This window comes from Lates calcarifer, unplaced genomic scaffold, assembly GCF_001640805.2.
Source record: "Lates calcarifer isolate ASB-BC8 unplaced genomic scaffold, TLL_Latcal_v3 _unitig_1134_quiver_866, whole genome shotgun sequence".
Lineage (NCBI taxonomy): Eukaryota > Metazoa > Chordata > Actinopteri > Centropomidae > Lates > Lates calcarifer.
Window position 1 is genome coordinate 18,294 of NW_026115310.1, and position 27,060 is coordinate 45,353.

General features: G+C 36.7%; 2 protein-coding genes and 1 long non-coding RNA gene across 20 annotated transcripts; 1 reads left to right on the forward strand and 2 right to left on the reverse strand.

Annotated features, from left to right (window-relative positions):
• Nucleotides 1–9,477, forward strand: LOC127139313 (uncharacterized). 2 transcript variants are annotated; one of them, XR_007809476.1, is made up of 3 exons: nucleotides 1–99; nucleotides 7,366–7,427; nucleotides 9,363–9,477. It is a non-coding gene; the product is annotated as an uncharacterized LOC127139313 (long non-coding RNA). The 2 variants fall into 2 exon arrangements; XR_007809477.1 differs by lacking the exon at nucleotides 7,366–7,427 and adding an exon at nucleotides 7,857–7,918.
• Nucleotides 4,333–26,625, reverse strand: LOC108886587 (serine-rich adhesin for platelets). 11 transcript variants are annotated; one of them, XM_051067099.1, is made up of 19 exons: nucleotides 26,407–26,625; nucleotides 26,154–26,180; nucleotides 25,701–25,991; nucleotides 25,302–25,583; nucleotides 24,896–25,189; nucleotides 9,205–9,498; nucleotides 8,252–8,542; nucleotides 7,761–8,057; nucleotides 7,270–7,566; nucleotides 6,779–7,075; nucleotides 6,332–6,388; nucleotides 6,090–6,182; nucleotides 5,604–5,705; nucleotides 5,492–5,510; nucleotides 5,232–5,251; nucleotides 5,114–5,151; nucleotides 4,920–4,986; nucleotides 4,773–4,813; nucleotides 4,333–4,692 (listed from the first exon to the last, which is right to left on the reverse strand). In XM_051067099.1, exons 1-19 carry the CDS (start codon nucleotides 26,438–26,440, stop codon nucleotides 4,600–4,602), a joined length of 2,934 nt encoding a protein of 977 aa, XP_050923056.1. In that variant the 5' UTR covers nucleotides 26,441–26,625; the 3' UTR covers nucleotides 4,333–4,599. The 11 variants fall into 11 exon arrangements, with proteins under 11 accessions (XP_050923056.1, XP_050923058.1, XP_050923059.1 ...); XM_051067101.1 differs by lacking the exons at nucleotides 24,896–25,189; nucleotides 25,302–25,583; nucleotides 25,701–25,991; nucleotides 26,154–26,180 and adding exons at nucleotides 9,641–9,922; nucleotides 10,040–10,330; nucleotides 10,491–10,517; XM_051067102.1 differs by lacking the exon at nucleotides 24,896–25,189.
• LOC108886590 (uncharacterized) lies at nucleotides 11,389–18,611 on the reverse strand. 7 transcript variants are annotated; one of them, XM_051067113.1, is made up of 19 exons: nucleotides 18,518–18,611; nucleotides 18,197–18,223; nucleotides 17,748–17,953; nucleotides 16,623–16,710; nucleotides 16,474–16,533; nucleotides 15,949–16,257; nucleotides 15,208–15,270; nucleotides 15,065–15,124; nucleotides 14,849–14,935; nucleotides 14,602–14,679; nucleotides 14,425–14,484; nucleotides 14,216–14,293; nucleotides 13,750–13,845; nucleotides 13,400–13,418; nucleotides 13,176–13,195; nucleotides 12,941–12,981; nucleotides 12,455–12,512; nucleotides 12,291–12,355; nucleotides 11,389–12,189 (listed from the first exon to the last, which is right to left on the reverse strand). In XM_051067113.1, exons 1-19 carry the CDS (start codon nucleotides 18,549–18,551, stop codon nucleotides 12,097–12,099), a joined length of 1,542 nt encoding a protein of 513 aa, XP_050923070.1. In that variant the 5' UTR covers nucleotides 18,552–18,611; the 3' UTR covers nucleotides 11,389–12,096. The 7 variants fall into 7 exon arrangements, with proteins under 7 accessions (XP_050923070.1, XP_050923067.1, XP_050923066.1 ...); XM_051067110.1 differs by having other exon boundaries at nucleotides 12,291–12,346; nucleotides 16,623–16,916; nucleotides 17,660–17,953; XM_051067109.1 differs by having other exon boundaries at nucleotides 16,623–16,916; nucleotides 17,660–17,953.
• Nucleotides 26,626–27,060: the final 435 nt, after the last annotated feature.

Sequence of the window (27,060 nt, forward strand, 5' to 3'; positions counted from 1 at the left end):
CACTGTTGATGGTGATGGATGATATGTCACTGTATGGAGATTGAGGGGTTTTCTCTCCAAGTTTTACAGCGTAAGAACATGTCACTTTAACCACAGCAGGTGAACTCTGATGAGCCATGTTCAGCAGCTCAGTCCCTGTCAGTGTCTTCAGACAGGAGAAGACTCTGACTGTTCTTCCACTCAAAGTGTAGAAATAACACTGAGACACAGGAACAGATGATGGAGTCTGACAGTTCAATGTGACTGAGTCTGTCTCTGTGATCACCGGTGGAGTCACTGTCAGTTTAGGTGGAAGGACAGCTGAAAGATTAGGGGGAAAAATGTCATAGTAAACACTTAATAGTCACATTAATGAGATACATTCCTAATGAAAAACTGTGATTTAAAGTAGAGTAAGTAAAGAAAAATATACTACACAACCAAAACAGATATCTTTCACTAGTACTATATGATAACATATTAGAGCACAGTCACTCACTGTTTATGATGATGGAGGATGTGTCACTGTGTGGAGATGGAGAATTTGAACCTCCAACCTTTACAGTGTAAAGACATCTCACTTTAACCTCAGCAGGTGAACTCTGATTAGCCATGTTCAGCAGCTCAGTCCCTGTCAGTGTCTTCACACAGGGGAAGGTTTGGACCTGATTGGTTCCTCCAATGTTTAAATAACACTGAGACACAGAAACAGATGATGGAGTCTGACAGTTCAATGTGACTGAGTCTGTCTCTGTGATCACCTGTGGATTCACTGTCAGTTTAGGTGGAAGAAGACCTGAAAATGTAAATATTTATTAGATTATAATTATAAGTGACACTTACATTTATTTCATAACAGTTCTAATGACACATTTATTATAGCATAGGAAGCCCTGAAGCTCCTTTAAAATCTTGTCACACTTCCTGTGTAAACATGACCCCCATATTGAAAGTCATCAATATATTTGTTGGTGCTGATTCTTTTGCAAGGTAACATAACATCAGTACATGTCAGTAAAGTCACTCACTGATTATGGTGATTGAAGATATGTCACTGTACGAAGACGGAGGATTTGACTTTCCAACCTTTACAGTGTAAAGACATTTCACTTTAACCACAGCAGGTGAACTCTGATGAGCCATGTTCAGCAGCTCAGTCCCTGTCAGTGTCTTCAGACAGGGGAAGGTTTGGACCTGATTGGTTCCTCCAATGTTGAAATAACACTGAGACCCAGAAACAAATGGAGTCCAACAGTTCAATGTGACTGAGTCTGTCTCTGTGATCACTGGTGGAGTCACTGTCAGTTTAGGTGCAGGCAGAGCTGAAATGTAGAGATTGATATATGTGTATAAAAGCTGTACAGCTGGCCATGAAAACAACAAACAAATATCAAAATCAGGAACTGACCTTGTACTTTGATCTCATGAAAACAATCTGAAAAATGAAAAAGATGCAGTTATAACTCATCAACAGTTTCAACAAAATACCAACAGATTAAAACTCACTAACATGTAATTCTGTCAATCAAATATATATATATTAAAAATAAACGCTGCGGATAACTTAAGTTCAACTTACAGATGAGGATGACAAGCAGCAGGTGTCCAGCCATGATGAAGCTGAATAATGCGACTGTCAAAAACCCTCCAAGGACTAAACCTGTTTGACTTTGACGTACATAAGACCTGCCCAAGCAAAACCACAGCGAGCAACACAACATAATCATACTAATAAACAGGCCACAGAAACACATACGGCACCTGGCAGGCTTTATAAGCCCCTCAGTACACGTGCTACATTTAGACCTTGTTAACTCAGTGACAGATGATATACAGCAGCCTCAGACAGGAGTATTTTGTCATTGAGTCCATACACCATCATGTCAGTCAAAACATAATATTTCCTCTGTACTAGTGACAAAATCCAGGACCAGGACCATACACCTACAGCAGGTTCCTTTCAGTGTGTCCATGCAATATTAACAAGTATGGAGTCTCAGAAGTTTGCAGAATTTGAACCATAAACTACCCAATGGAGTTCATGGACAGATTATGACACAATAGGCCTCTAAATAAAGACAAGACCAGAGGGCCCTAAGACCACTTGGGACTGTAGGCCTGTATCCAATTGGCTTGTTTGATAATCAGTCCATTATAAAGTTCCTCTTGGATGCTCCAAATGTTTTGAGCCAAATAATTACTGAGAATTACTGAGTGGGCAGAAGGCAATTTGCATGTTCTCTACAAAGCTCATAATCCCAGTCATTCACACAACGTTTAGTGGATGAATTGTTGACATTGCAATTTCGTATTTAATGTGACGCACTAAAAGAAAGACAAAGCTCATTAAGTGCAAAGCATGCAAAACATCTGAAGACAAACAACTACAGTGAGTCTAGACACGTTTATTCGAGTCAGTTCAATTTTTTCTTCTCATACACAACCACGCACTTAGCATATTCACCGTCTGCTCTAAATGAACATGCAGTCATTTTCTATTTTTCCGCTGACCTTGCATTTGGCTTCAGATCTCAAGAATTAAGGTACGCAAGCTAAGTGGTTTTCAACCTCTTTATATCCAGTCTAACTTTTCAACGCTGCTGACGTTGTTGGCGCTTCAGTAAATTCTAATTAAACTCCTTACTTTGGCACCCTCTGGTGGTATTATGAAGAATGATGTTATGGCAGAAATTCACGTACTGTATAAGCAAAAAAAAAAAAAAAAAGAAATCGTTTCAGTGGGAACAAGACTCTCCCATGCTGAAATCACAAGAGACAAAACTGTTCTACTCATCCAGTAGACACAGAAAATATTAGCATTGAGGTGGAGTCAAGTTTGCGGCTACTTTAAGTTCGATATTCACTCTCCCTTTTGCTCTGTTTTGTTCTCCACCAACACCTGAGGAAAATACTGTGCTCTAAGCTATTAACTACTCAGCTGTGTTCCCCAGTCAATCAGTGTGCCCGCTTCCTTCCCCGTGTGGGGCAGTGTGGTGCACAATGGATTATGTCAAAACCTTTTTTAGCTGAAAATAGCTGCCTGTCGTGGTCCTAAAATAAAGCTGAGAAGAGTGTGCAGGCCAAGAAACCACAACAATGAGGTACGATGCTAAAATGAACGCTGCGGCTTCACTATGTGGACAGGACTTCTGGGGAGTTACATGCAGTTAGGAGCTAAGCTAGCTGGTCAATAAATACCTCCAAGACATCACCTGGTCACCTCAACTGTAACACTTTGTTTTCTACATAATCATGTTAGAAAATAGAATATGTGATGTGTGTGAGGGATTGACCAGACAGTTTTTAATAATTACTTAAATTTACTTCAGAGGAAAAGAAAAACCTTAACACCTATTGGCCAGTAAGAAACAATTAAGTAGTAGATTGGGTAGATGTGGGTAGATGTTGGATTTCAAATAATACATCACTGCTACTGGATGGCATAGCTGCAAAACTGTCAAAAGAAAATATTATAGCAGAGCATAAAAACAACCATAAGCACCACAAACACCCATCTCATCCAGATAAGGAGTCTGAAACACTCCAACTGATAAGAGGAAGGAAACTACAGTCAGAGTTTCCAAAAGTTGAAATAGCACTCTGCCTGTATCCACTGTCAGCAGGAAGCACTCTTTCAAAACTGGCAGTAGTTAAAAACATACTTAGATCCACAATGGACCAAAACAGCACTGAATCACCTGTCTCTGATGTCCAATGAAAGTGAAATTCTGGGATGGGATTTGAAGAGGTTCATTAAGGACTTTTCTGTCAAATAAACAAAAAAGAAAAACTTCTAAAATGTGTATTTAGTATTGTGCTGCTATTGCATTATTGCTGTTATCATGAGCTGCTATTGTGTTGAATAATGCACAGCAGTTTGATTTGTGTTTCTATAAGGATGTTGTGATGATGCCTCTCTCTCTTTTTTCTTTCTCTTGCTTATTTTCTAAAGAATGAGAGAGTACGGTTTTATTTGTGTTAAAAGATGTTAACTAGAGAGGGAAAGAGATCACACCTGAATCAAACACACATAGTCTGTCAACAGGCATGTTAACCCACAAACAGACTGCATCTTTTAATGTGAGACACCATATGGTCAGTTTCACTGTAGCTATGCTTTGGCTCAAAATGTTTATAAGTTGTATGAGACACTGAATGCTGGTCAGCCAACACAGCGGCTTAGCCAACATTTATCATATCTAACTGGAATAGAGACGCAGCCTGGGGTCAGATTTCACGTTTCAAATCAACATATATATATATATATATATATATATATATATATATATATATATGTGTGTGTGTGTGTGTGTGTGTGTGTGTGTGTGTATAAAAACAGATATATACACAGTGTATGTATATTAGTTTATATACAGAAACCATAAGGACAAAATATATCAAATTACAAAGCAGAAGACAGGAAGTTGTTGTACATCATCATACTCTGTAGAAAACATAGTTTCTCCCTGAATAACCCTCAGTGACAACATTTTTTCCACTGATAGTAGTCTAGCACTGGTCTAGATGTTATTAATCTTGCAGTTCCAGCCTTATACATAAAGTTTCAAATTGCAATAGTTCTTCTGTTCTCTGTCTCTACAGTTTCAGAAAGTTTGAGTGTCAGTGTGCTTGCAGGGAGCTGTAGCCCGCATCCTTCAGGGCTGATGGAGCTGGCTCCTCTGAGATGGTGGAGTACATATGGTATGTGTCAGACTAGAAAAGAAAGAAACCAACTGTAAGAGTCCTTTAAATCAATAATGTTAATTCAGTACTCTGCCTCATGCCTCACTTACATCCTGATTTTGAGGATCCCAATTGTTCAGTTTCTCAGAACCTGTGAGTTAAAGAGAACCACAGAGTAAGATGAAAAAAACCTTGTTATTCTGTACATAAATCAGGAAATCTTGCACTATATTGTGGTAGGAGAAACAGCAGCTCACCTGAAGGACCATCAGCATCACGTACAGAGCTGACCATACTGTAGCCTTCACCATTACCTGGAGGTAACTTGTTTGATAAGAGGAGAGAGGAAGAGGAGGTGAGAGGAATTCATGAATAACTTTACAGACACTGAATTCACTCTGATTTTACATTATGTGAATGTTATTTTTTTCCATAATATTTATTTAATTACCAATCTTCCATAGTCAGTATTTGTCATCATTATATCACCTGCAACAGAAAGTAAAACAAAGCTCAATGCACTAAAATGCATATAGGAATAGTACTGTGATGTATGATGTGAACATTACCGCTAACGCTGGCTTGTGATCTGTAAGGGGGGAGAAAAAAGAGGTGAGGGAGTTATACAAGAAAGCAGAATGCACTGTAGGATGTCACACCTCTAAACACCTCTGCTGACTATGTGGTCACTGCCTGTGAATCCCTGGGTTCTGGGTTTGAACCTTGGATCAAACCCAGAACCTACTCGCTGTGAGGTGACAGTGATAATCACTGCAGTGATACATGTGTCACTCAGCTCTTGTTAAAAAGGATAAAAAGCATTTCTTACCTCTTGTTGAAACATTTTCCTGACAAATGAAAAAAAAAAACAAAAAACAAAAATGAGGAACATTCAAAAGTACATTCAAGCTTTATTGGACACAAATCGATATAGTTCTCACCACTTCTTCTTTTGGTGCACAGAAGCACCAGTCCCAGTGAGGTGACACCCAGAGTTACTCCAAGACCAGTCACAGCCACAAGGACCTTCCACATCCATCTTACTGTTTTGGAACAACAAAGGTCACAAACCAGTATCAGTCTCACTTCCTGCAATGTTAAAACAAAAGAAAGAGGACAGCTACTGTACATACTGAACCAACAGTACCTCTACCACCTATAACAGGGTGTGTTGAACATTATAATTATGCAAAATGAATTGTTTAACTGCAGAGTGACACACATGGCACTGATGCAGCACAGAGAGCGTTTTTCAAAGGACATGATATCGAACTTTTAACCTCCTGTCTGAAAAGCAAATATGTGAAGGAGTTTTTGCTCACTTTTGTGTCTTCTACTTTCAGTTTAGTCTAATAAATAAACTGAAACATTAAAAACATTCACAGCAATCAGTCCTGACAGCTTTGATCCACTGGTAAGAATCTCACCTGTGACATTGCTGTCTGATGCTGTTTTCACAGTGTTGTTGGCAGAGGTCAGAGTAACTATACCAGCTGTATTAGTCTCTCTGGTAACTGTTTCTTGAAGATACAAAAGATAAACATACAATGAAAAAGTGAAAAGACATTATTTAAAATGTTCTATAATACTGGTGTAACTAGAAAACAAATACAATAATTTATATGTGACAGTTCTCTGGATTTTTCTTTTCATGTATAGCATGTCTTACCTGTCATAGTTAATGTTGACATACTCTGCACTGTGGTTGACACTGTTTCCACAATATCTACAATAAAAGAAGATGAATATGGGCCTGTCAGTTGTATATAAGCACACATGCATTAATATTTAGGCTCTGTGTTTTATTCATGTATTCACTTCAGCAGTTATTTCCACAAAACTAGAATTCAATGAATATGAGCAGTGTAGCAGCAGTTTCATACAATGTTGAAATATTTACAGAATAAGAAGAAGAACTGTAATTACCATGTTTTACATTTAAAATCTAACTCTGCTTCAAAACAATGATTTTCTGTCGCCTGAGGTCAACACATCCAGAGTCATCTTCTCAAATTGATGATTTTTTTGAATGGTAAAAATGTATATCACCTTTTATGACCACGGGGCGCATTGCACTAAAAATGTTAAATCAGTCATAAGAATAGTATTTACTCACTGTTTATGGTGATGGATGATATGTTACTGGGTGGAGATTGAGAGGTTTTCTCTCCAAGCTTTACAGTGTAATAACATGTAATTTCAACCACAGCAGGTGAACTCTGATTAGCCATCAACAGCAGCTCAGTCCCTGTCAGTGTCTTCAGACAAGGAAAGTCTCTGAAAGCTTTTTCACTCAAAGTGTAGAAATAACACTGAGACACAGAAACAGATGATGGAGTCTGACAGTTCAATGTGACTGAGTCTGTCTCTGTGATCACTGGTGGAGTCACTGTCAGTTTAGGTGGAAGGACAGCTGAAAGATTAGGGGGAAAAATGTCATAGTAAACACTTAATAGTCACATTAATGAGATACATTCCTAATGAAAAACTGTGATTTAAAGTAGAGTAAGTAAAGAAAAATATACTACACAACCAAACTTGCTAACAGTTATCTTGCATTAGTACTATATGATAACATATCAGAGCACAGGAAAATAAGTCACTCACTGTTGATGGTGATGGATGATATGTCACTGTACGGAGATTGAGGGGTTTTCTCTCCAAGTTTTACAGCGTAAGAACATTTCACTTTAACCACAGCAGGTGAACTCTGATTAGCCATGTTCAGCAGCTCAGTCCCTGTCAGTGTCTTCACACAGGGGAAGGTTTGGACCTGATTGGTTCCTCCAATGTTTAAATAACACTGAGACACAGAAACAGATGATGGAGTCTGACAGTTCAATGTGACTGAGTCTGTCTCTGTGATCACTGGTGGAGTCACTGTCAGTTTAGGTGGAAGGACAGCTGAAAGATTAGGGGGAAAAATGTCATAGTAAACACTTAATAGTCACATTAATGAGATACATTCCTAATGAAAAACTGTGATTTAAAGTAGAGTAAGTAAAGAAAAATATACTACACAACCAAACTTGCTAACAGTTATCTTGCATTAGTACTATATGATAACATATCAGAGCACAGGAAAATAAGTCACTCACTGTTGATGGTGATGGATGATATGTCACTGTACGGAGATTGAGGGGTTTTCTCTCCAAGTTTTACAGCGTAAGAACATTTCACTTTAACCACAGCAGGTGAACTCTGATTAGCCATGTTCAGCAGCTCAGTCCCTGTCAGTGTCTTCACACAGGGGAAGGTTTGGACCTGATTGGTTCCTCCAATGTTTAAATAACACTGAGACACAGAAACAGATGATGGAGTCTGACAGTTCAATGTGACTGAGTCTGTCTCTGTGATCACTGGTGGAGTCACTGTCAGTTTAGGTGGAAGGACAGCTGAAAGATTAGGGGGAAAAATGTCATAGTAAACACTTAATAGTCACATTAATGAGATACATTCCTAATGAAAAACTGTGATTTAAAGTAGAGTAAGTAAAGAAAAATATACTACACAACCAAACTTGCTAACAGTTATCTTGCATTAGTACTATATGATAACATATCAGAGCACAGGAAAATAAGTCACTCACTGTTGATGGTGATGGATGATATGTCACTGTACGGAGATTGAGGGGTTTTCTCTCCAAGTTTTACAGCGTAAGAACATTTCACTTTAACCACAGCAGGTGAACTCTGATTAGCCATGTTCAGCAGCTCAGTCCCTGTCAGTGTCTTCAGACAGGAGAAGACTTTGGTTCCTCCACTCAAAGTGTAAAAATAACACTGAGACACAGAAACAGATGATGGAGTCTGACAGTTCAATGTGACTGAGTCTGTCTCTGTGATCACCGGTGGATTCACTGTCAGTTTAGGTGGAGGAGCTGAAAGATTAGAGATAAACGTGAAAATAATTCTATGTTAATGTAAATAAATGATAAATAAATAAATAAATCTTCAGTTTCATGTATGTAAAACTGTAAAATTAATGAAAACATTAAAAGTATAATGCACTGATATCATATTTCTATAATGTTGTCAAACTAATGATGGACTAATGATGTTTGTCAAAATCTGGCAAACAAATTACCCACAATGCAACTTGACTCAACTCACTTAAACGTACAGATTTAGGTGTGTGAAGTTACTGCAGTAACGGCTAATATAGCATCAAACTGTTAACCTTAAGCAGAGACGAGTCTGTTATGCTCACTTCTTTCTAAATCTTCACACCCAAGATTGTTTTCATTTTCAAACTTGTAGACGTCAGACCGGACTAACGCTGCAGACTAGCTCAAGTGACATCAACTGTAGAAGTTGTTTAGATTTAATCCAGCTTCCTCTTCAGCCACAAAAGGCTTTACATAACTTTGTACATATGCAGTAGTACTCCCCAAGACTTGAGACCAGACATTGATATGTAAAATTGGTGGTTTCCCTTTAAACACCTCCATAAAACAGGGCTGACTCCAATTTTGAAAGCCACAGTGTTTGTGCAAATACTGTATCGTGATATTATAAAACATATGACAGTACAGTCACTTACGTTGTATGGTGATGGAGGACATGTTACTTTGCAGAGACTGATATTGTCCTCCTCTGTGCTCTGCAGTGTAATAACATGTCAGTTCAACCACAGCAGGTGAACTCTGACGTGCCATGTTCAGGAGCTCAGTCCCTGTCAGTGTCTTCACACAGGGGAAGACTTTGGCAGTTTGTTCCTTCACAGTGTAAATATAACACTGAGACACAGAAACAGATGATGGAGTCTGACAGTTCAATGTGACTGAGTCTGTCTCTGTGATCACCGGTGGATTCACTGTCAGTTTAGGTGGAGGAGCTGAAAATGTGAACATGTTGAATTAGATTAGATGTATTACTGTTTAGACTCTGATGCACATTTCTGAGAGACACTTTGTTGTTTGTGCTGATATTGTAATACAAAATTAAAACACCAGTCCACAGCAGTAGTGTTCACTTACTTTGTATGCTGATGGAGGACACGTTACTCTCTGGAGAATGATTAGCTACAAGGTAAAAACATGTCACTTTAACCTCAGCAGGTGAACTCTGATGTGTTATGTTCAGAAGCTCAGTCCCTGTCAGTGTCTTCAGACAAGAGAGGGTTTTGGAAGGTTTTCTTCTCATAAAGTGAAAATAACACTGAGACCCAGAAACAGATGATGGAGTCTGACAGTTCAATGTGACTGAGTCTGTCTCTGTGATCACCGGTGGATTCACTGTCAGTTTAGGTGGAGGAGGAACTGAAAGAAAAAGTATATGTTGGATTAAGTAACTACAAATTGTACATATTTAAAAGATCCTGATGAAAGATCAGGCAAGTTATAAAAAGAGGTCCACAGCAGTAAAGTTGTACTCACTGTTTATGGTGATGGAGGATATGTCACTGTGTGGAGACGTATAACTGAACTCTCCGAGATTCACAGAGTAATAACATCTCACTTTAACCTCAGCAGGTGAACTCTGATGTGTCATCAACAGCAGCTCAGTCCCTGTCAGTGTCTTCAGACAGGAGAAGACTCTGACAGTTTGTTCTTTCACAATGTGGAAAAAACACTGAGACACAGAATCAAATGGAGTCTGACAGTTCAATGTGACTGAGTCTGTCTCTGTGATCACCGGTGGATTCACTGTCAGTTTAGGTGGAGGAGCTGAAAGTTTAGACGTAAACAAGTGTTAGATTAAATGATTAATAGCTGCATGTGTAAAATAAGATCAATCATAGAAGACTGTAGGTTAAAGCACAGAAAAACATACTCTATAAAAACAGTTAAGTTCAAAGTGTTCAACAGAAAACAACATTAAACTGACCTTGTGCTCTGATCTCAGAAAATGAATCTGTTGGAGAAACAACATGTTAAAAATAGAAATAGATACAACTAACTCATCAATAACTCGTCTTGTGCTTCTGTTAGCCAGATGTAAGAATGTAATAAAACATGCTGATACCGCTCATTGCCTGACATTACACATCAAACAGATCTTTGGAAATAAAATGCACTCGTACTGGTGTGTAAATAACCCACATAAACAATGAAAGAACCTGAGAAGATGTTTAACTTACACATGAGGACGAGTAATAGCAGGTGTCCAGCCATGATGAAGCTGAATAATGTGAATGTTCAGCAGTTCTGTAAAGTGCACCGGTCTTTCTGACTAGTTTGACTTTTACCTACATACTCTATGTGTCATTTTGCAGAACTTGTTTTCAGGAAAACCACAGCAAGTATAGGAAGTAAATCACACAAATAGACAGGCCAGAGAAACACCCACACTCATACAAAGATCAAAGCGCAGTGGTGGTTCACTGGGTCAAAAAAACAATTAACGCTATTCAGAATATTCCAAGACTATTAGTGTGACACTGAAGCCTGACACTGTGGTTGACTTGACAGAAGATGGTAAAATGAGGAGCTGATGGCATGCTGACGGCATAGGGGAGAATTTTGCAGATAGTTTTTCCCCCTGATGTTTCAAACAAGCATAATTTTCATCTGGTCAGTCTTCCATTACATGCACAATATCCTTTTTTGGGAAAAGAAAATTAGCTTTTTTGTCAACAACTTCATAATTTTTTATCTTACACAATTGACAACTGAACATTGATCTAAAACTCCTCTGATTATACAGTTACACCTTTTCATTTCCACACTGAATATCAACACTTTTACAGCTTTTATTCAATTCAATTTTGACCTTTTTTTTTAAAATGTGGGTTCAGATACATTTTATTATTTTATTATTTTATTATACACAAAGTTAAATAGGAGTACATATGGAAGCAGACATTTGATGCAGAAAATGAAGCAGAGTAGTCAAGTTCTAACAACATAAACTACGCCCATAAATAAGAATACTACAGAGCCCCTTTGCTGCCTTTTGAAGGAAAAATATTGCATATTATTGCCGCACAAAGTGTCTCTTCCTAACAATTACTGCATGCCTAATGGCAAATGACTGAAGTACATCATTGAAATTCATTCAAGGTTAAAATAAAATGAAATCAAGTCAAAATCGTGTTTATAAGTGGCTACTGATGATAGAAAGTAAGAGTAATACAAAGCATGAAATATGTATTGTATTGTACAGTATTGATGTGTATTACCTGATTGTCCTCTCTCAGTGAACATAGGTTATAATATAACCTCATGTAGCACGTATTTCTGATGTACATGTGTTATTTATGGTGCATATTTCCAGAAGATAAAACATACTTGATTACAAATAGTTTACAATAAAAAATCTTGAAATGAACTTTCACCCTCGATTTCCTGTATCAAACATTTTGCAAGAAACAACAACATTTTTTAAATCCATCCCTATTACATCATAAATACAGTACACAAGATAAAAGATACAAGGTTTAACACAACACATGGTTTTAAAACATTTCTTTGGTCAGTCTGTTCCTCAGACTTCAGTGTGGCTGCACAGAGCTATACACCATATCCCTCAGGGCTAATGCAGTGGGCTCCTCGGAGATGGTGCAGTACAGATGGTAAATGTCAGACTAGAAAAGAAAGATGCCAACTGTAAGAGTTCCTTAAACATATAGTGTCAATAAACCTTTATAACAAACATATTGAAAACTGAGCCTCATGTCTCACTTACATAATCATTTTGAGGTTCTCGTCTGTTCAGCTTCTCAGAATCTGCAAGTAAGCCATCTGTATAAAGTAAAGAGACACTGTGTCAAGACTTCGACCGTCATTGTTCCACAAAATGTCGATCGGTGATTCTTGATTCAGGTAGGTGTAAAATGAAAAGCAGCTCACCAGTTGCACCAGGTACTGAGGTGATCACACTGTAGGTTTCATCATCACCTGCAGGTACCTTAAGATAACAGGAAACATGAGAGAGGAAGTGAGAAGAATTCATGAATGACTTTAAACATTAATCCACCTTTACAAAATCTTCCTCCTAGAGATTATTTTATACCCAACAAAATTTTAATAGATGTACAAACTGCTTGACAGTCACACCAAAGACCAGGGTTCACATCCAGAGTCCTGCATATCTATTTAGGCAACAAAAGCACTTTGGTTACGGTTGGGGGAAGATTGTGCTTTGGGTTAAATGCTATTAAACACTCTGTGTCTGAAGTCACTTGATCAGACCTAACCATAAGTGAAATTAAAACCTATTTGCTGTTGCAGTTCAGTTGTATATAAACATAATGTGTAGGAGAAAATGTTGTTCTTTAGTTTGATTAATTAATGATGTGAAGGTCATATCAACTGGAAAAAAGGGTTTTTAATTACCGGTCCTCCACAGTCAAGATTTCTCTTGCACATTGAGTCACCTGTAACAGAAGGCAAGAACATCTCAATATACCAAATAACAAAATTATAACTAAAATAAGGCATAATGTACACTCAGATAGCACTTTATCAGGAACACCATACTGATACAGGGAGAGGCCTCCTTTTGCTCATAGTGAATGTATATCAATGAATAATACAGTGGTGTTGCCTGATCACTAAGTGTGTACATTACCAGTGTCGCTGGCTTGTGCCCTGTACAGAAATAAAGGAAGAGAGGTTTTATCCACATTATGAGCTTCTTCCACTAATGTCCTGCTGCCCTTAAGAAAAACACTAATGTCACAACTGTTCCAGTGATTCTGCTCAGTGGCTGAATAAAAGGATAAACTAGTGTAGTTTATCTGAATCAACCTAGTCAGCTTTTGCTTAAAAAGTGAAACAAGAAAGATCACTTACCTCTTGTCAGAGCGCCTCGCTGAAAAATGCAAAAACAACAAACAAACAACAACAACAAAAAAAAGAAAAGAAAACAGACAGAGAGAGATTTCAGGAAGCGCACTTAAGTTGTATTGGCTGATACAGCTGTTTCTAATATTTCCTGATTACTGCAGTCCAAGCCAAAGCATACTGTATAATCTGTTATCTGTCTACATTAGTACAGTTTATTTGTTTTTCACTTGCATTGGTTTGACTTTTTTGACTTTTTCCATTCTGAAACCTCCAAATTTCAGTATACTTGTGTGTATGTTTACGTTGGAAAAGTACATTCAAGCTTTACCAGACGTATATATCGACACTGTTCTCACCACTTCTTCTTCTGATGCAGAGAAGTGCCAGTCCCAGTGAGATGACACCCACAGCCACACCAACACCAACTATCACAAACATCCATATCCCCATTTCTGTTATGGAGGTAAAACAGTGTCAGTCGAACTTCTAATACAAAAGCAGGAAGACAGTGTGTCAAAGACAAGTATTTCTTATTTAAAAACTTTAAATCATATGAAATCAAACACTTAAACAGATAAAGTTGTGAACATTATGAATCAAGTTTAAGACATAAATATACAATATACAGTCCTGGAACTTTCTGATCACGCATTGTGTATGCTCACTGTAAATGAGACAGTGACAGTTTTTAACATTAAAATATTCAATCTTAGGTTCAGGATTTTGCTTCATCATTTCCTGTCATCTTTCCTCTGTCACTATCTAAAAGCTTTGTTTTTTTATGTCTGTGTGAATCATTGAGAAACTTAATAACTGTTTCACCTGATGCTGGTTTCTCTGGTGTTTGGGAAATAGAAATAAAATGTTCCTCATCTTTCCTTGGTGCACCAACAGTCAGACCTGTAAATTAATGAAAATACATTTCATTATAGTCATAATATTCTGAAAAGAGTTATACATTATGTGTAACACTCACAGTAAAGCATGATAGTGTTATGATCCAAAAAAAATGATGAGAATAATAGGTCCACCTGTTGTTTCATCACCAGATGTTGGATTCATACAAGTTGTGTCAGCAGAGGTCAAACTACCTGCAGCAGTGAGAGTTACATCAGTAACAGAAGAACTGTTTAACATTAAAACAAATTTAATTTAACATTTAATGAAAAGTCAGTCTGAATCATTGAGAACATGAGTAACTATATCACCTGTTACTGGATCCACTGATGTTAGGAAAGTAGGGGCAGTTCCACCAGTGTCATGTGTTATACCAGCAGCTGAATAAACTAAAGTACATTACATAAAATCATATCACTCATTGTGTGACCTGATGTGGTTTTCACAAGAATTACAGAAGTTAAAGCAACGGCCTGTTAAATAAAAAAAAATCAAAAACGTATATAGTGAGTTGTGATAATGTTCTAGATTTTCTTTTAAATGTCTAGCATGTCCTACATGTGGTTGTGGTAAATGTCGACATAGTCTGCGTTGTAGGAGACTCTGGTTCCACAGTGTTTACAATAACAGATGATGGATTTGGACCTGTCAGTTTCACGTGTGGACAAATGTGTAGAACAGAGTATTTGTGCAGTCACTTGAGCAGCAGCAATAACAGAAACATGAACTGTGTGTTTAACTAATGTCAGACAAATACATCTATAATTTTGTTACCTGATGGTGGTTTCACAGGAGTTACAGGAGTGGAAGAGTGAGGTCTGTTTACAGTCACACCTGGTGAATAAATGCACAAAAATATAGTGGTTATAATGGTGATGATGTTCTTGGTTTCTGTTCAGATGTATAACATGTCGTACCTGTGGTCACAGTGGATGATGATGTTGTGCAGGCAATGGGTGGTGATTCTTTTTCCACAATATCTACAGTAAAAGAAAATTAATTTGTGCTTGTCAGTTTTATGTGTATGAACATTTCTGCAATTTTATTTCTGTGATTTGCACAAAACTTTCAAAACTAAAAACCACAGGACATTTACTGTGTTTCTGTGTCAAAACTAAAGACTACTGTTTTATGGCTGTAGTGATGGCAGTGTCAGAAATTCATCAGCACATGTTGTGTTGTGTCACAAACAGTGTAAAAGTAATTTCCATGTTAAGGTCAATATAATGTGGTTCACAGTTTGTACACAGAATGTCAACTTTCATTGATGCTGTTCATACAGGTTATAGTTAAGGACTTTCAATCAGGTGTCAGGTGCCATTAGACAGAATGGGCAGATGGATTTTGACCATCATGCAGGGTAAATGTTACAGGAAAGTAACAGTGAAAATGTTATGGAAAAATGTGTGAACTGCTGTAACAGACTCTTGTGTGAACAACTGAAGATCCCTGTGCTGTGAGTGATAAATATATCATGTAAAACCAGGAGAGGAAATATTTGGACTGCTCTTATTTCAGTAAACACACAGTATACTGAGTCATGGAGGATGCATCATTTATGAGTCTGTCAGTTCAGCTCCTCAGTGACTTTAAGTTCAGGGTTAGACTCAAACAGTGAAGTCATACTTGTATGTGTATCCATGTCTTCACTAACTTACCAGTCAAGTTGTATCCATCACTACGAGGAGACAAAGAGTTGTGTTCACTTCCCAAACTGTAATCACAACTGGCTTCCTTTTGTTGAACGAAACATAGATGTCTCAGGAAATCATCTATTGTGACATAGAACTGACAGAACCACTGATTAGTTGAGCTCTTTGTCTTCCTGATGGTTGTAGTTTGGACTGGACGACTGGTTTCTCCAAAGTAAAGATTACATCTTGTCTCACTATCAGCAGATCCAGGCAGTGAACAAGTGAAGTCAACGTAGTCACCATCATGTTGAACACTCATCTGTGGTTTTTGACCTACAAAAGAATCAATGGAAAGTCATTAATCCAACTGTCGCACCTCAGTCATCATGTTTTACTGATTCATTATGATAATTATGTGTCATCTTAGGTGAGTGTGACTCACACTGTAATAACAATCATTAATCAGAATAGAGTGAAAACTGATGACAAAATCTAATTATTATAAAATGCTAAATGTAACATCTCGTCCCACAGGTGGTATTTTATTACTGGGAAAGGAAGTTGTTGAATCATCGTCTCTCTTCATTTTGTTCTCTCTGTTAATAACACCTGAAATATGACACAGTATATGTCACTGAGTTATACTGTTGTAGTACTATATGATAACATATCAAAGCACAGGAAAAGAAGTCACTCACTGTTTACAGTGATGGAGGATGTGTCACTGTGTGGAGATGGAGAATCTAAAGCTCCAGACTTTACACTGTAAAAACATTTCAGTTCAACCTCAGCAGGTGAACTCTGATGAGCCATCAACAGCAGCTCAGTCCCTGTCAGTGTCTTCACACAGGGGAAGACTTTGGTTTCTTCCCTCACAGTGTAGAAATAACACTGAGACACAGAAACAGATGATGGAGTCTGACAGTTCAATGTGACTGAGTCTGTCTCTGTGATCACCGGTGGATTCACTGTCAGTTTAGCTGGAGGAAGAGCTGGAAAATTGAAGCATACATTGCATTAAACAAGTGAAAATTGCTTTTGTTTACATACATTCCTGGTGATAAATTAATAATGACAGAGGAGACAAATTGACTAACACTGACTCTGGAGACCTGACCCCCCTGTAACAAGTTATTATAACATTGGTCCATAGCAGCAGTGTTAACTCACTTATGACGATGGTGGACAAATCACTCTCTGGAGATGGATACATTACATCATAATAACATTTCACTTCAACCTCAGCAGGTGAACTCTGATGTGTCATCAAAAGCAGCTCAGTCCCTGTCAGTGTCTTCACACAAGAGAAGAGTGTGGCAGGTCTGTCTCTTCCGATATAAAAACTACATTGAGACACAGAAACAGATGATGGAGTCTGACAGTTCAATGTGACTGAGTCTGTCTCTGTGATCACCGGTGGATTCACTGTCAGTTTAGGTGGAGTAAAGTCTAAAAATTTTGGAGAAAAAAACATTTGTTATATCAAATACTTAATAGTTGTGTTAAAATTGTAAGATTTCAAATGAGAAATTGCAACAGAGGAAGTAAAGAAAAATATACTGTACAACCAAACTGACTAAAAACTGTCAAATTACAAACATTAATAACACTTTATATTATCTATATATATAATCTATAAAAATATTAAAAAATATATATTCTATAAACACAATGTCACTGAGTTATGCTGCATTAGTACTATACATATCAAGGCACAGGAAAAGAAGTCACTCACTGTTTACAGTGATGGAGGATGTGTCACTGTGTGGAGATGGAGAATCTAAACCTCCAGACTTTACACCGTAAAAACATTTCAGTTCAACCACAGCAGGTGAACTCTGATGAGCCATCAACAGCAGCTCAGTCCCTGTCAGTGTCTTCAGACAAGAGAAGACGTTGGTTCCTCCACTCACAGTGTAGAAATAACACTGAGACACAGGAACAGATGATGGAGTCTGACAGTTCAATGTGACTGAGTCTGTCTCTGTGATCACCGGTGGAGTCACTGTCAGTTTAGGTGGAAGAAGAGCTGAAGGTTGTGGAGGAAAAAAAACAAACAATTGTTATAAGAAAGAAAAAAATAGTAAACAATTAAAAACCACATTAATGTCAGAATATTCCTACTAAGAAATTGTGATTTAAAGTGGGGTAATTAAAGAAAAATACACTGTACAACCAAACTATGTATACAAATAGTCCAACTGATAAGAGACTACAACACAGTGATAACAATAGATCTAGATATGAGATTATAGATTGATCAGACTCTGACCTTGAACTTGAATCTCATGAAAGGAACCTGTTGGAAATACGATGTGTTAACAAGGTAACTAGATGTTATAATAACTCATTAATAACTTCAAGGAAAAATAAAAAATGTGTCATTCTGTCAGTCAGAGGTAGGAATAAAGGTCAAGACTGAGACCAAGATACATCTCACACTGCAGTTCCACGAGAATTTAACAATAATCAGCAAAAAGCAACAACTCAGACAGTAAGAACACACAAAACATAAAATATTCAAACATAAAAAGATCTAATTTAAGTGCAGCCTACATTAATGATTACAACATGTATAGAAGGTTTAACTCACACATTAGGACGACAAACAACAGGCGTCCAGCCATGATGAAGCTGAATACTGAGACTGAAGAGAATCCTCTAAAGAGGATAGTTGTGTGTCTGACTACACAGACTCTAACACACAGAAGTGTCACTTCACAGAACAAGAAAACCACAGCAAGCATCAGAAGACAATCACACAAACAGAAACACACACTTTACATCCTGTTTCAGATAGTACATGTGTTTAATTTAGTTCAAATCTACCACACTAGAGACAAACCTCTGAAGAAAGAAGGCACATTATTTCTTTAAAAACATTCACACTCACTTTGTCTGTTCATGGTTTTTATCTGGCTCTACCTACACATTCAGTTATTTCTCATTTCAGTCCTGATCATTCAACCATTTTAATTCATATCTATAAATATTGCTGCACAAACTGTGTTTTCTTCACTCTGGTTGAAAAGATGTCACATGTCCTGGATTAATATTTTTAAGTCATTTTGAAAAAAACATCTATGATAGTTTACCCTGTTCATTGTGTCATTACCAGCTGCTTGTGAGTGTGTGTGTGTCATTATGATAAAATGTAGTCTTGTTTTTATGTTTGTCTGTCACAAAACTTTACACATGTGCATAGTTGAGAACAAAATGAAGGCTGAGTGTTATGATTGTGGTCTGACCCATGAGAACTGAGTAGTCATGTAACAACATAGTAATAACTACTGAGTATTCATGGGTCAGAACTGTGGTGATCCTGTTGTAAGATGGTCTCTAGTTATGAATTAATATTGTTTTGTAATTGGTTTTTACTGTCACTCTGTATATATGTAGTGTATTGCACATGTGAATCACTCCTCTGGTGTAAAGTGGTTTGAAATGAATGAGACTTATATTTAATAGCTGTGTATAATGTTTTTATTACTTAAAGCACTGAAACACATGATACATGTTATCTTCTGTTCTGTTTCTATCAATTCATTAAAGTTCAATAAAGTCTTCAGATCATTCTACAATTCTAATTCAACAATTATTTGTATATAAGAAAGCAAAGAGAAAAGCTGCAAGACAAACAACACTTGAAATCAAAATGACTGTGGAGCGCTGCACACTGTGTCTCTCAGGTCTGATGCAGCTGCTGTCACTCTGAAAAGAAACAAACAGACATGACTTAAATGCTCTCAGTCAAGTGCAAATGTTCCCCAGTGTTATGTTTAAGGTATAAAAGTTTTAGATTTCTGTCATTCCACTGCAACAACTTTTTTCACATCTCAGAGTGCTCATTCATTATTGTACCTGTAATGTTTTTTTATAAAGCATTTTAGCAGCACTTGCTCCATCAATTGGCTGATCAGTATTTGTTCTACCACTGTACCAGGGTCCTCATGTCCCTTAACTGGGCTGGTAACAGAGGGTTTGCCATATGTAAATATAAAATATGACAGTATTACATGCATCCATTTTGTAAAATGCCACAATCACTGGGATGTTCCCTTTCAGATGTTAATTATGAAAAGTAATTATTCTCTCTCATTATCCACATTGTTTTTTTGTTTTTAATCTCTATAACTTTCAGGGTAACTATGATGTAACTGATGTAACTCTGAACTTTTTTTTATCACAGCGGTCATGACAAGAAAGTGATTCATTAGACAACCTGTTGAAGAACATTATGCTACATTTAGAAAAAGAAAATCAGCTCACCAGCATTCATAGGTGATGATACTATAGACTTCATCATAATCAGCCTGAAAACGATTTAATAAAATGTTAGAGAGAAGCAACAGAGAGAGAGTAGCCTCATCCAAGACAGAAAAATCACTGCATGAAGAAAAACCTTTAGCAGAAAACGGAGGTTTGACTTTATCACTGTCACTGTTGAGACTCACCGTATATTCCCTGTCACCTAAAACAGAAACCAAAACACAACTTAATAAACTTTAAAATGCAAATATAATATAAATACAAATAAAACATACAGTACATGTACGGTACATCATATTCAAATGAGCGACATTTAGTAGTGACTTTGGATTTTGCCCTCAGTCAAATGTAAATGTTCTCCAGCATTATGTTTTCATCAAGATATAAAAGCTGAACATTTTACATTTAGTCATTCCACAATAACAGCTGTTTTCATATCTGAGAGGGCTCACATTTTCTTGATTGTACCTGTAATGACAGATTTCAGCAGCAATTGCTCCACCAAGTGGCCGATCAATATTTAGTATTATAGTTGTTGATTCAACACTGCACCAGGGCTTTCATGTCATTTATGTGAATACAAAATATGACAGTATTACACATATCCATAATGCTACAAAATCTCACATTAGGGTGTTCTCTTTCAGGTGTTCAATATGAAAAGTAAATTATTATCTATCATTATCTATACATTTTTTTTAAATTCCTTTTACAACTCTCGAGGTAACTCTGCTAACAAATTTAATAAAGCAGAAACATATATCTTTCATTGGGATGTTCTAGCCAGGATTTTTATCACTGGTCATGAAAAGAAAGTGATTTATTAATTTGCTCCACAATCTGTTTAAGAACATTAGAAAATCAACTCACCAATGTTGCAGTCATAAGTGACAATACTGTAGGTTTCATCATAAGCAGCCTGAAAATGATTTGATAAAATGTTAGAAAGAGAGAGAGCAGCCTCATCCAAGACAGAGAAAAATTGTCTTTCACTGTTGAGACTCACCATATATTTCCTGTCATCTGAAACAGAAAGCAAAACACAACTTAGTACACTTCAACTAACAAATGCAAATAAAATATATGTATAGAAATATGTACATACTGTCATATTGCATAGATTTTGATTTACCAGTGATGTTGGATTTTGATCTGAATGGAAAAAAAGAAAAACAGGTTTTGTAAAGAATGTGTCTTCATTACAGAGGAAAGTGAAAGTACAGTTTCCAAATGAATACACTGCATTACTCTCCACAAACATCTCTAAATTATGTGACTGAAAAGTCTGAGTCTCAGATTCTGTTGGGAAAATAATGAATGAAAACTTTTCTGACTTTGTGAAACTATGAATGTAAACCAGAGTAATGATGGAAAAGAAGATACAGACAAGCACTCACTCAAATTTACCTGATGTTATTTGAGGAATAAGATTTCTTACCTCTGGGAAACACATTTTTCTAGAGAATGCAAACAATAATATGTCACTCTTTCACATTTTACCACCAGACACTAACATCAGCTACCTCTAATTAAAAACAAGAGAAACCACATGAAATATTTCCTACAACTGCAGCTGAGTTTTAGAATACACTGTGCTGAGGTTAATGTTTAAATTCTTACCAATCCTGCTTTGATTAAAGAGAAGAACCAATCCAAGCACCAGGACACCCAGAGACACACCTGCTCCAATCATCTGTATCATCCCCTCTGTATGAAGAGAACAAGTCATTAACACCACACAATAACAACCAGAGGAAAAACCTTGAGTTCTGCTGATGGAGCTGCCAAACTGTAATGTTGATCATCATCCACAAAATTACAAGTGTTGGATGGAACAAAAATATTTACTTCTGATCTTTATAAATAGTGTTTTTAATTATTTATAATGTGTCAGCATTTTTTGATGGTTACCTCTGAATATTAGTGTTTGTTGTAATTCATTAATAACCCAGTTAGTAAATGTGACAAATAATATTAGTTAATATATAATTAATTTACTGCCATTCACACACAATGGCTAATTAATATGACAATTAATTTGTCACTTGAAACAATTACTAAGGATCTGGACAACTGTGAATAAAGACTATAATGTAAAAAAAGTTTAACAATTAAAAAAAAAAATCACAGATAAACATGAGTCACAAACTATGATTTTTCTTTTAAACTAATTATCAAAGTGTTGAATGGAAAAACTGAAGAAATAGATTTGGTAGTGTTTTGTTGTTTTAATAAATTCAGAATCACAAATGTTTTATTATTATTTAAATTTTTCATTAAAATATATATTTTTTTAAATTGCCATGTAATATTTAAGTTCATTTTATAATCAATGATTTTAGAAGGTATCTTACATTCCACAAAAAGGATATGACATGACTGAAAAACTATAAATTATGTGAACTGTTTGTAGAACAGTTTGCAAAACTTTTTAATCTGAAAAACACTGAACAGTTTACTGTATTTTTATGTTAACAATATGTAGTTTGTGTGAGGAATTAGATGCTGTTTGCTCACCTTTAACTTTTTTCAGTGGGGAAAAAGGGAACATGATAGTTTTAGTACCAGGCTTACAAACAGTAGAATTTAGTAAGTACACAGTCAAAAGTATTTATAAACAACCACAGCAAAGCACCGTAGCATTTTGATTTTGAAAGCTCTACCTGTTGTTTGATCACCAGATGTTGGATTCATACGAGTTGTGTCAGCAGAGGTCAAACTACCTGCAGCAGTGAGAGTTACATCAGTAACAGAAGAAACAAACTGTTTAACATTAAACAAATAAAACAACATTTAATGAAAAGTCAGTCTGAATCATTGAGAACATAAGTAAGTATGTCACCTGTTACTGGATCCACTGATGTTAGGAAAGTAGAGGCAGTTCCACCAGTGTCATGTGTTGTGCCAGCGGTCTGAGCAGCTGAATAAACCAAAGTACATTACAATTACATAAAATCATATCACTCATTGTGTGACCTGATGTAGTTTTCATAAGAATTCACAAGTGACAGTGGTGGGTTTGACTCACCAGCTAAATAAGAATAATGTACATTTCAGAAAATTATATCAGATTTTGTGACCTGATGTGGTGTTCACTAGAGTAACAAGAAGTGAAGAATGAGGCCTGCTATTTAGACGTGTAACACGTCCTACCTGTGGTCAGAGCAAATGTCGGCACTGTCTGGGCTGTTCTCAACTCTGTTTCCACAAGGTCTACAATAAAAAAACATGGATATGAACATGTTAGTTTCATGTGTGTACTAACAAAATCAACATTTATGTACGTAACTACAATCTGATTATTTGTGTAATAGCTTTAGTTATTTTCACAAAACTAGAAACCAGAGAACAAAGATTCATGAGCCACTGACAATCACAATCACATTACTTGTATTTGTATACAATCTGTGTATATGTAAACATACCAGCAGTCCAACAACAGTCCAGTATATTCACAATATATAATGGCAGTTAGTTCACAGTGATGGAGAATATGTCACTGTGTGGTGATGCATAATTGGACTCTCAAAGCTTTACAGTGTAATAACATGTCACCATAACATGTAATTTCAACCACAGCAGGTGAACTCTGATTTGTCATATTAAGTACCTCAGTCCCTGTCAGTGTCTTCAAACAAGAGAAGACTCTAGTTTGTCCTCTGACAGTGTAGAAAAAACACTCACAGAAACAGATGATGGAGTCTGACAGTTCAATATCAAAATATATATTCACAAGACATTGCATGATGGCATACCATATTACATATTGCATAAGAATAGTATTTACTCACTGTTTATGGTGATGGATGATATGTCACTGGGTGGAGATTGAGAGGTTTTCTCTCCAAGCTTTACAGTGTAATAACATGTAATTTCAACCACAGCAGGTGAACTCTGATGAGCCATCAACAGCAGCTCAGTCCCTGTCAGTGTCTTCACACAAGGAAAGTCTCTGAAAGCTTTTTCACTCAAAGTGTAGAAATAACACTGAGACACAGAAACAGATGATGGAGTCTGACAGTTCAATGTGACTGAGTCTGTCTCTGTGATCACCGGTGGAGTCACTGTCAGTTTAGGTGGAGGAGCTGATAATTTAGAGATAAACACATGTATTAAATAACTGCATGTTTAATGTAATAAATAATTCTTCAGTTGCATATATTTAATTGTGTTAAATTAACAAAAATATTAAGTGTACTCCACTGATTCTAATACACCGTCAAACTTGTGATGGACTGTTTTTTTTTTGGTTTTGTTTTGTTTTTTGTTCTTTTGTAGTCATCTTCCTTGTCAAAATCTGGTACCTACATTACCCACAAAGCAACTGGACTCAACTCTTAAGCTACTGTAGTAACAGCTAATGTATCGTCAAGCTGTTAACCTTAAGCAGAGATGAGGAACAGGCTACAGAGGTCTGTTATGCTCACGTCTCTCTAACCCCACAACCCAAGATTGTTTTCAATTTCAAACTTGTTGTCAGTTCATGCTGACTCAAGTGACTTCAGCCACAAAAGGTTTTAAAGAACTCGTTTTTTTTTGTTTTTGTTTTTTTTTTACATATGCAGCAGTACTCCCCACGACTTGTGACCAGACATGGATGTGTATACTTGGTAGAGTTTCCCTTGATTGATCCCCATGTTGATAGCCAGAGTGTTTGACTGTATATGTACTGTATCAATTTATAATAAGTATAGTCACTTACGTTGTATGGTGATGGAGGATATGTTACTTTGCAGAGACTGATATTGTCCTCCTCTGTGCTCTGCAGTGTAATAACATGTCAATTCAACCACAGCAGGTGAACTCTGACGTGCCATGTTCAGCAGCTCAGTCCCTGTCAGTGTCTTCACACAGGAGAAGACTTTGGCAGTTTGTTCCTTCACAGTGTAGAAATAACACTGAGACACAGAAACAGATGATGGAGTCTGACAGTTTAATGTGACTGAGTCTGTCTCTGTGATCACCAGTGGATTCACTGTCAGCTTAGGTGGAGGAGCTGAAAATGTGAACATGTTGGATTAGATTAGATGTATTACTGTTACTCAAACTCATTTGTGCTGATACTGTAACACAATAATAACACATCAGTCCACAGCAGTAGTACTTACTTTGTATGCTGATGGAGGACACGTTACTCTCTGGAGAATGATTAGCTACAAGGTAAAAACATGTCACTTCAACCTCAGCAGGTGAAGTCTGATGTGTCATCAGCAGCAGCTCAGTCCCTGTCAGTGTCTTCACACAAGAGAGGGTTTTGGGAGGTTTTCTTCTCATAAAGTGAAAATAACACTGAGACACAGAAACAGATGATGGAGTCTGACAGTTCAATGTGACTGAGTCTGTCTCTGCGATCACCGGTGGATTCACTGTCAGTTTAGGTGGAGGAGGAACTGAAAGAAAAAGTATATGTTGGATTAAGTAACTACAAATTGTACATATTTAAAAGATCCTGATGAAAGATCAGGCAAGTTATAAAAAGAGGTCCACAGCAGTAAAGTTGTACTCACAGTTTATGGTGATGGAGGATATGTCACTGTGTGGAGACGTATAACTGAACTCTCCGAGATTCACAGAGTAATAACATCTCACTTTAACCTCAGCAGGTGAACTCTGATGTGTCATCAACAGCAGCTCAGTCCCTGGCAGTGTCTTCAGACAGGAGAAGACTCTGACAGTTTGTTCCTTCACTGTGTAGAAATAACACTGAGACACAGAATCAAATGGAGTCTGACAGTTCAATGTGACTGAGTCTGTCTCTGTGATCACCGGTGGATTCACTGTCAGTTTAGGTGGAGGAGCTGAAAGTTTAGAGATAAAAATGTTAGATTAAATGACTAATAATCAATCAATGATCAATCATAGAAGACTGTAGGTTAATGTAAAAAATATACTGTATAAAAACACTTGTATTAATAGTAAAATCTTCAAAGTGTTTATACAGAAAATAACATTAAACTGACCTTGTGCTCTGATCTCAGAAAATGAATCTGTTAAAAAGGGAAATAGAAGCAATAATATCTCAAATTAAATTAAAACTCCAATTAAGTGTACTTATGTTACCCAGATGTAAGAGTGAAGTAAAACATGCTGATACCAATAACGCATGAATGGATATTAATCATTAATCAAATGCTTGGAAATAAAATGCACTCGTACTGGTGTTCAATAAACCTACATAAACAATGAAAGAACCTGAGAAGAGGTTTAACTTACACATGAGGACGAGTAACAGCAGGTGTCCAGTCATGATGAGAATGAATAATGTAAATGTCCAGACTACAATAGTCTGTCTAACTACTTTGACTTTTAACTACATACTGAATGTCCCTTGAAAACCACAGCAAGTATCAGAAGTGAAGCACACCAATAGACCTCAGTACATTCAATATATTTAGATCACACATCACACTTTTTTTCAACATTTCGGTTGCTTCCATTTTGGTTTCATCACAGCAGTTTTTCTCTGAAACTAGCAAGACTAGTAATATACACAGCAGTATATCGCATAAATTAATACCATAAATACCTCAGTAACATTTGTTTTGATTCAGTTTTAGATGTAAGAGAAAAATGATAAAACTGTTATGGAAAGGGTTAACATAGAAGAGCTTCCAATTTATATCTGTATGAACTGTTTTCCCTGAGCATCAATATTGCTGACCTGAAGTACTGCTGCATGTCATTTTAGCTGAGACATTTTTCATCCAAGGGTTAACAGAATTTTGATCCATTTTGTTATAAACAATGAATTATGTTTATGTCAAAACCAAAGGAACAGTTGTGGTGAATTTGTCTGACTTTCCAAGAAAACTGTAACGTGAAAACAGCTCTGTAAGATTAAATAGTTACCTCCTCAGTGCAGTAGAT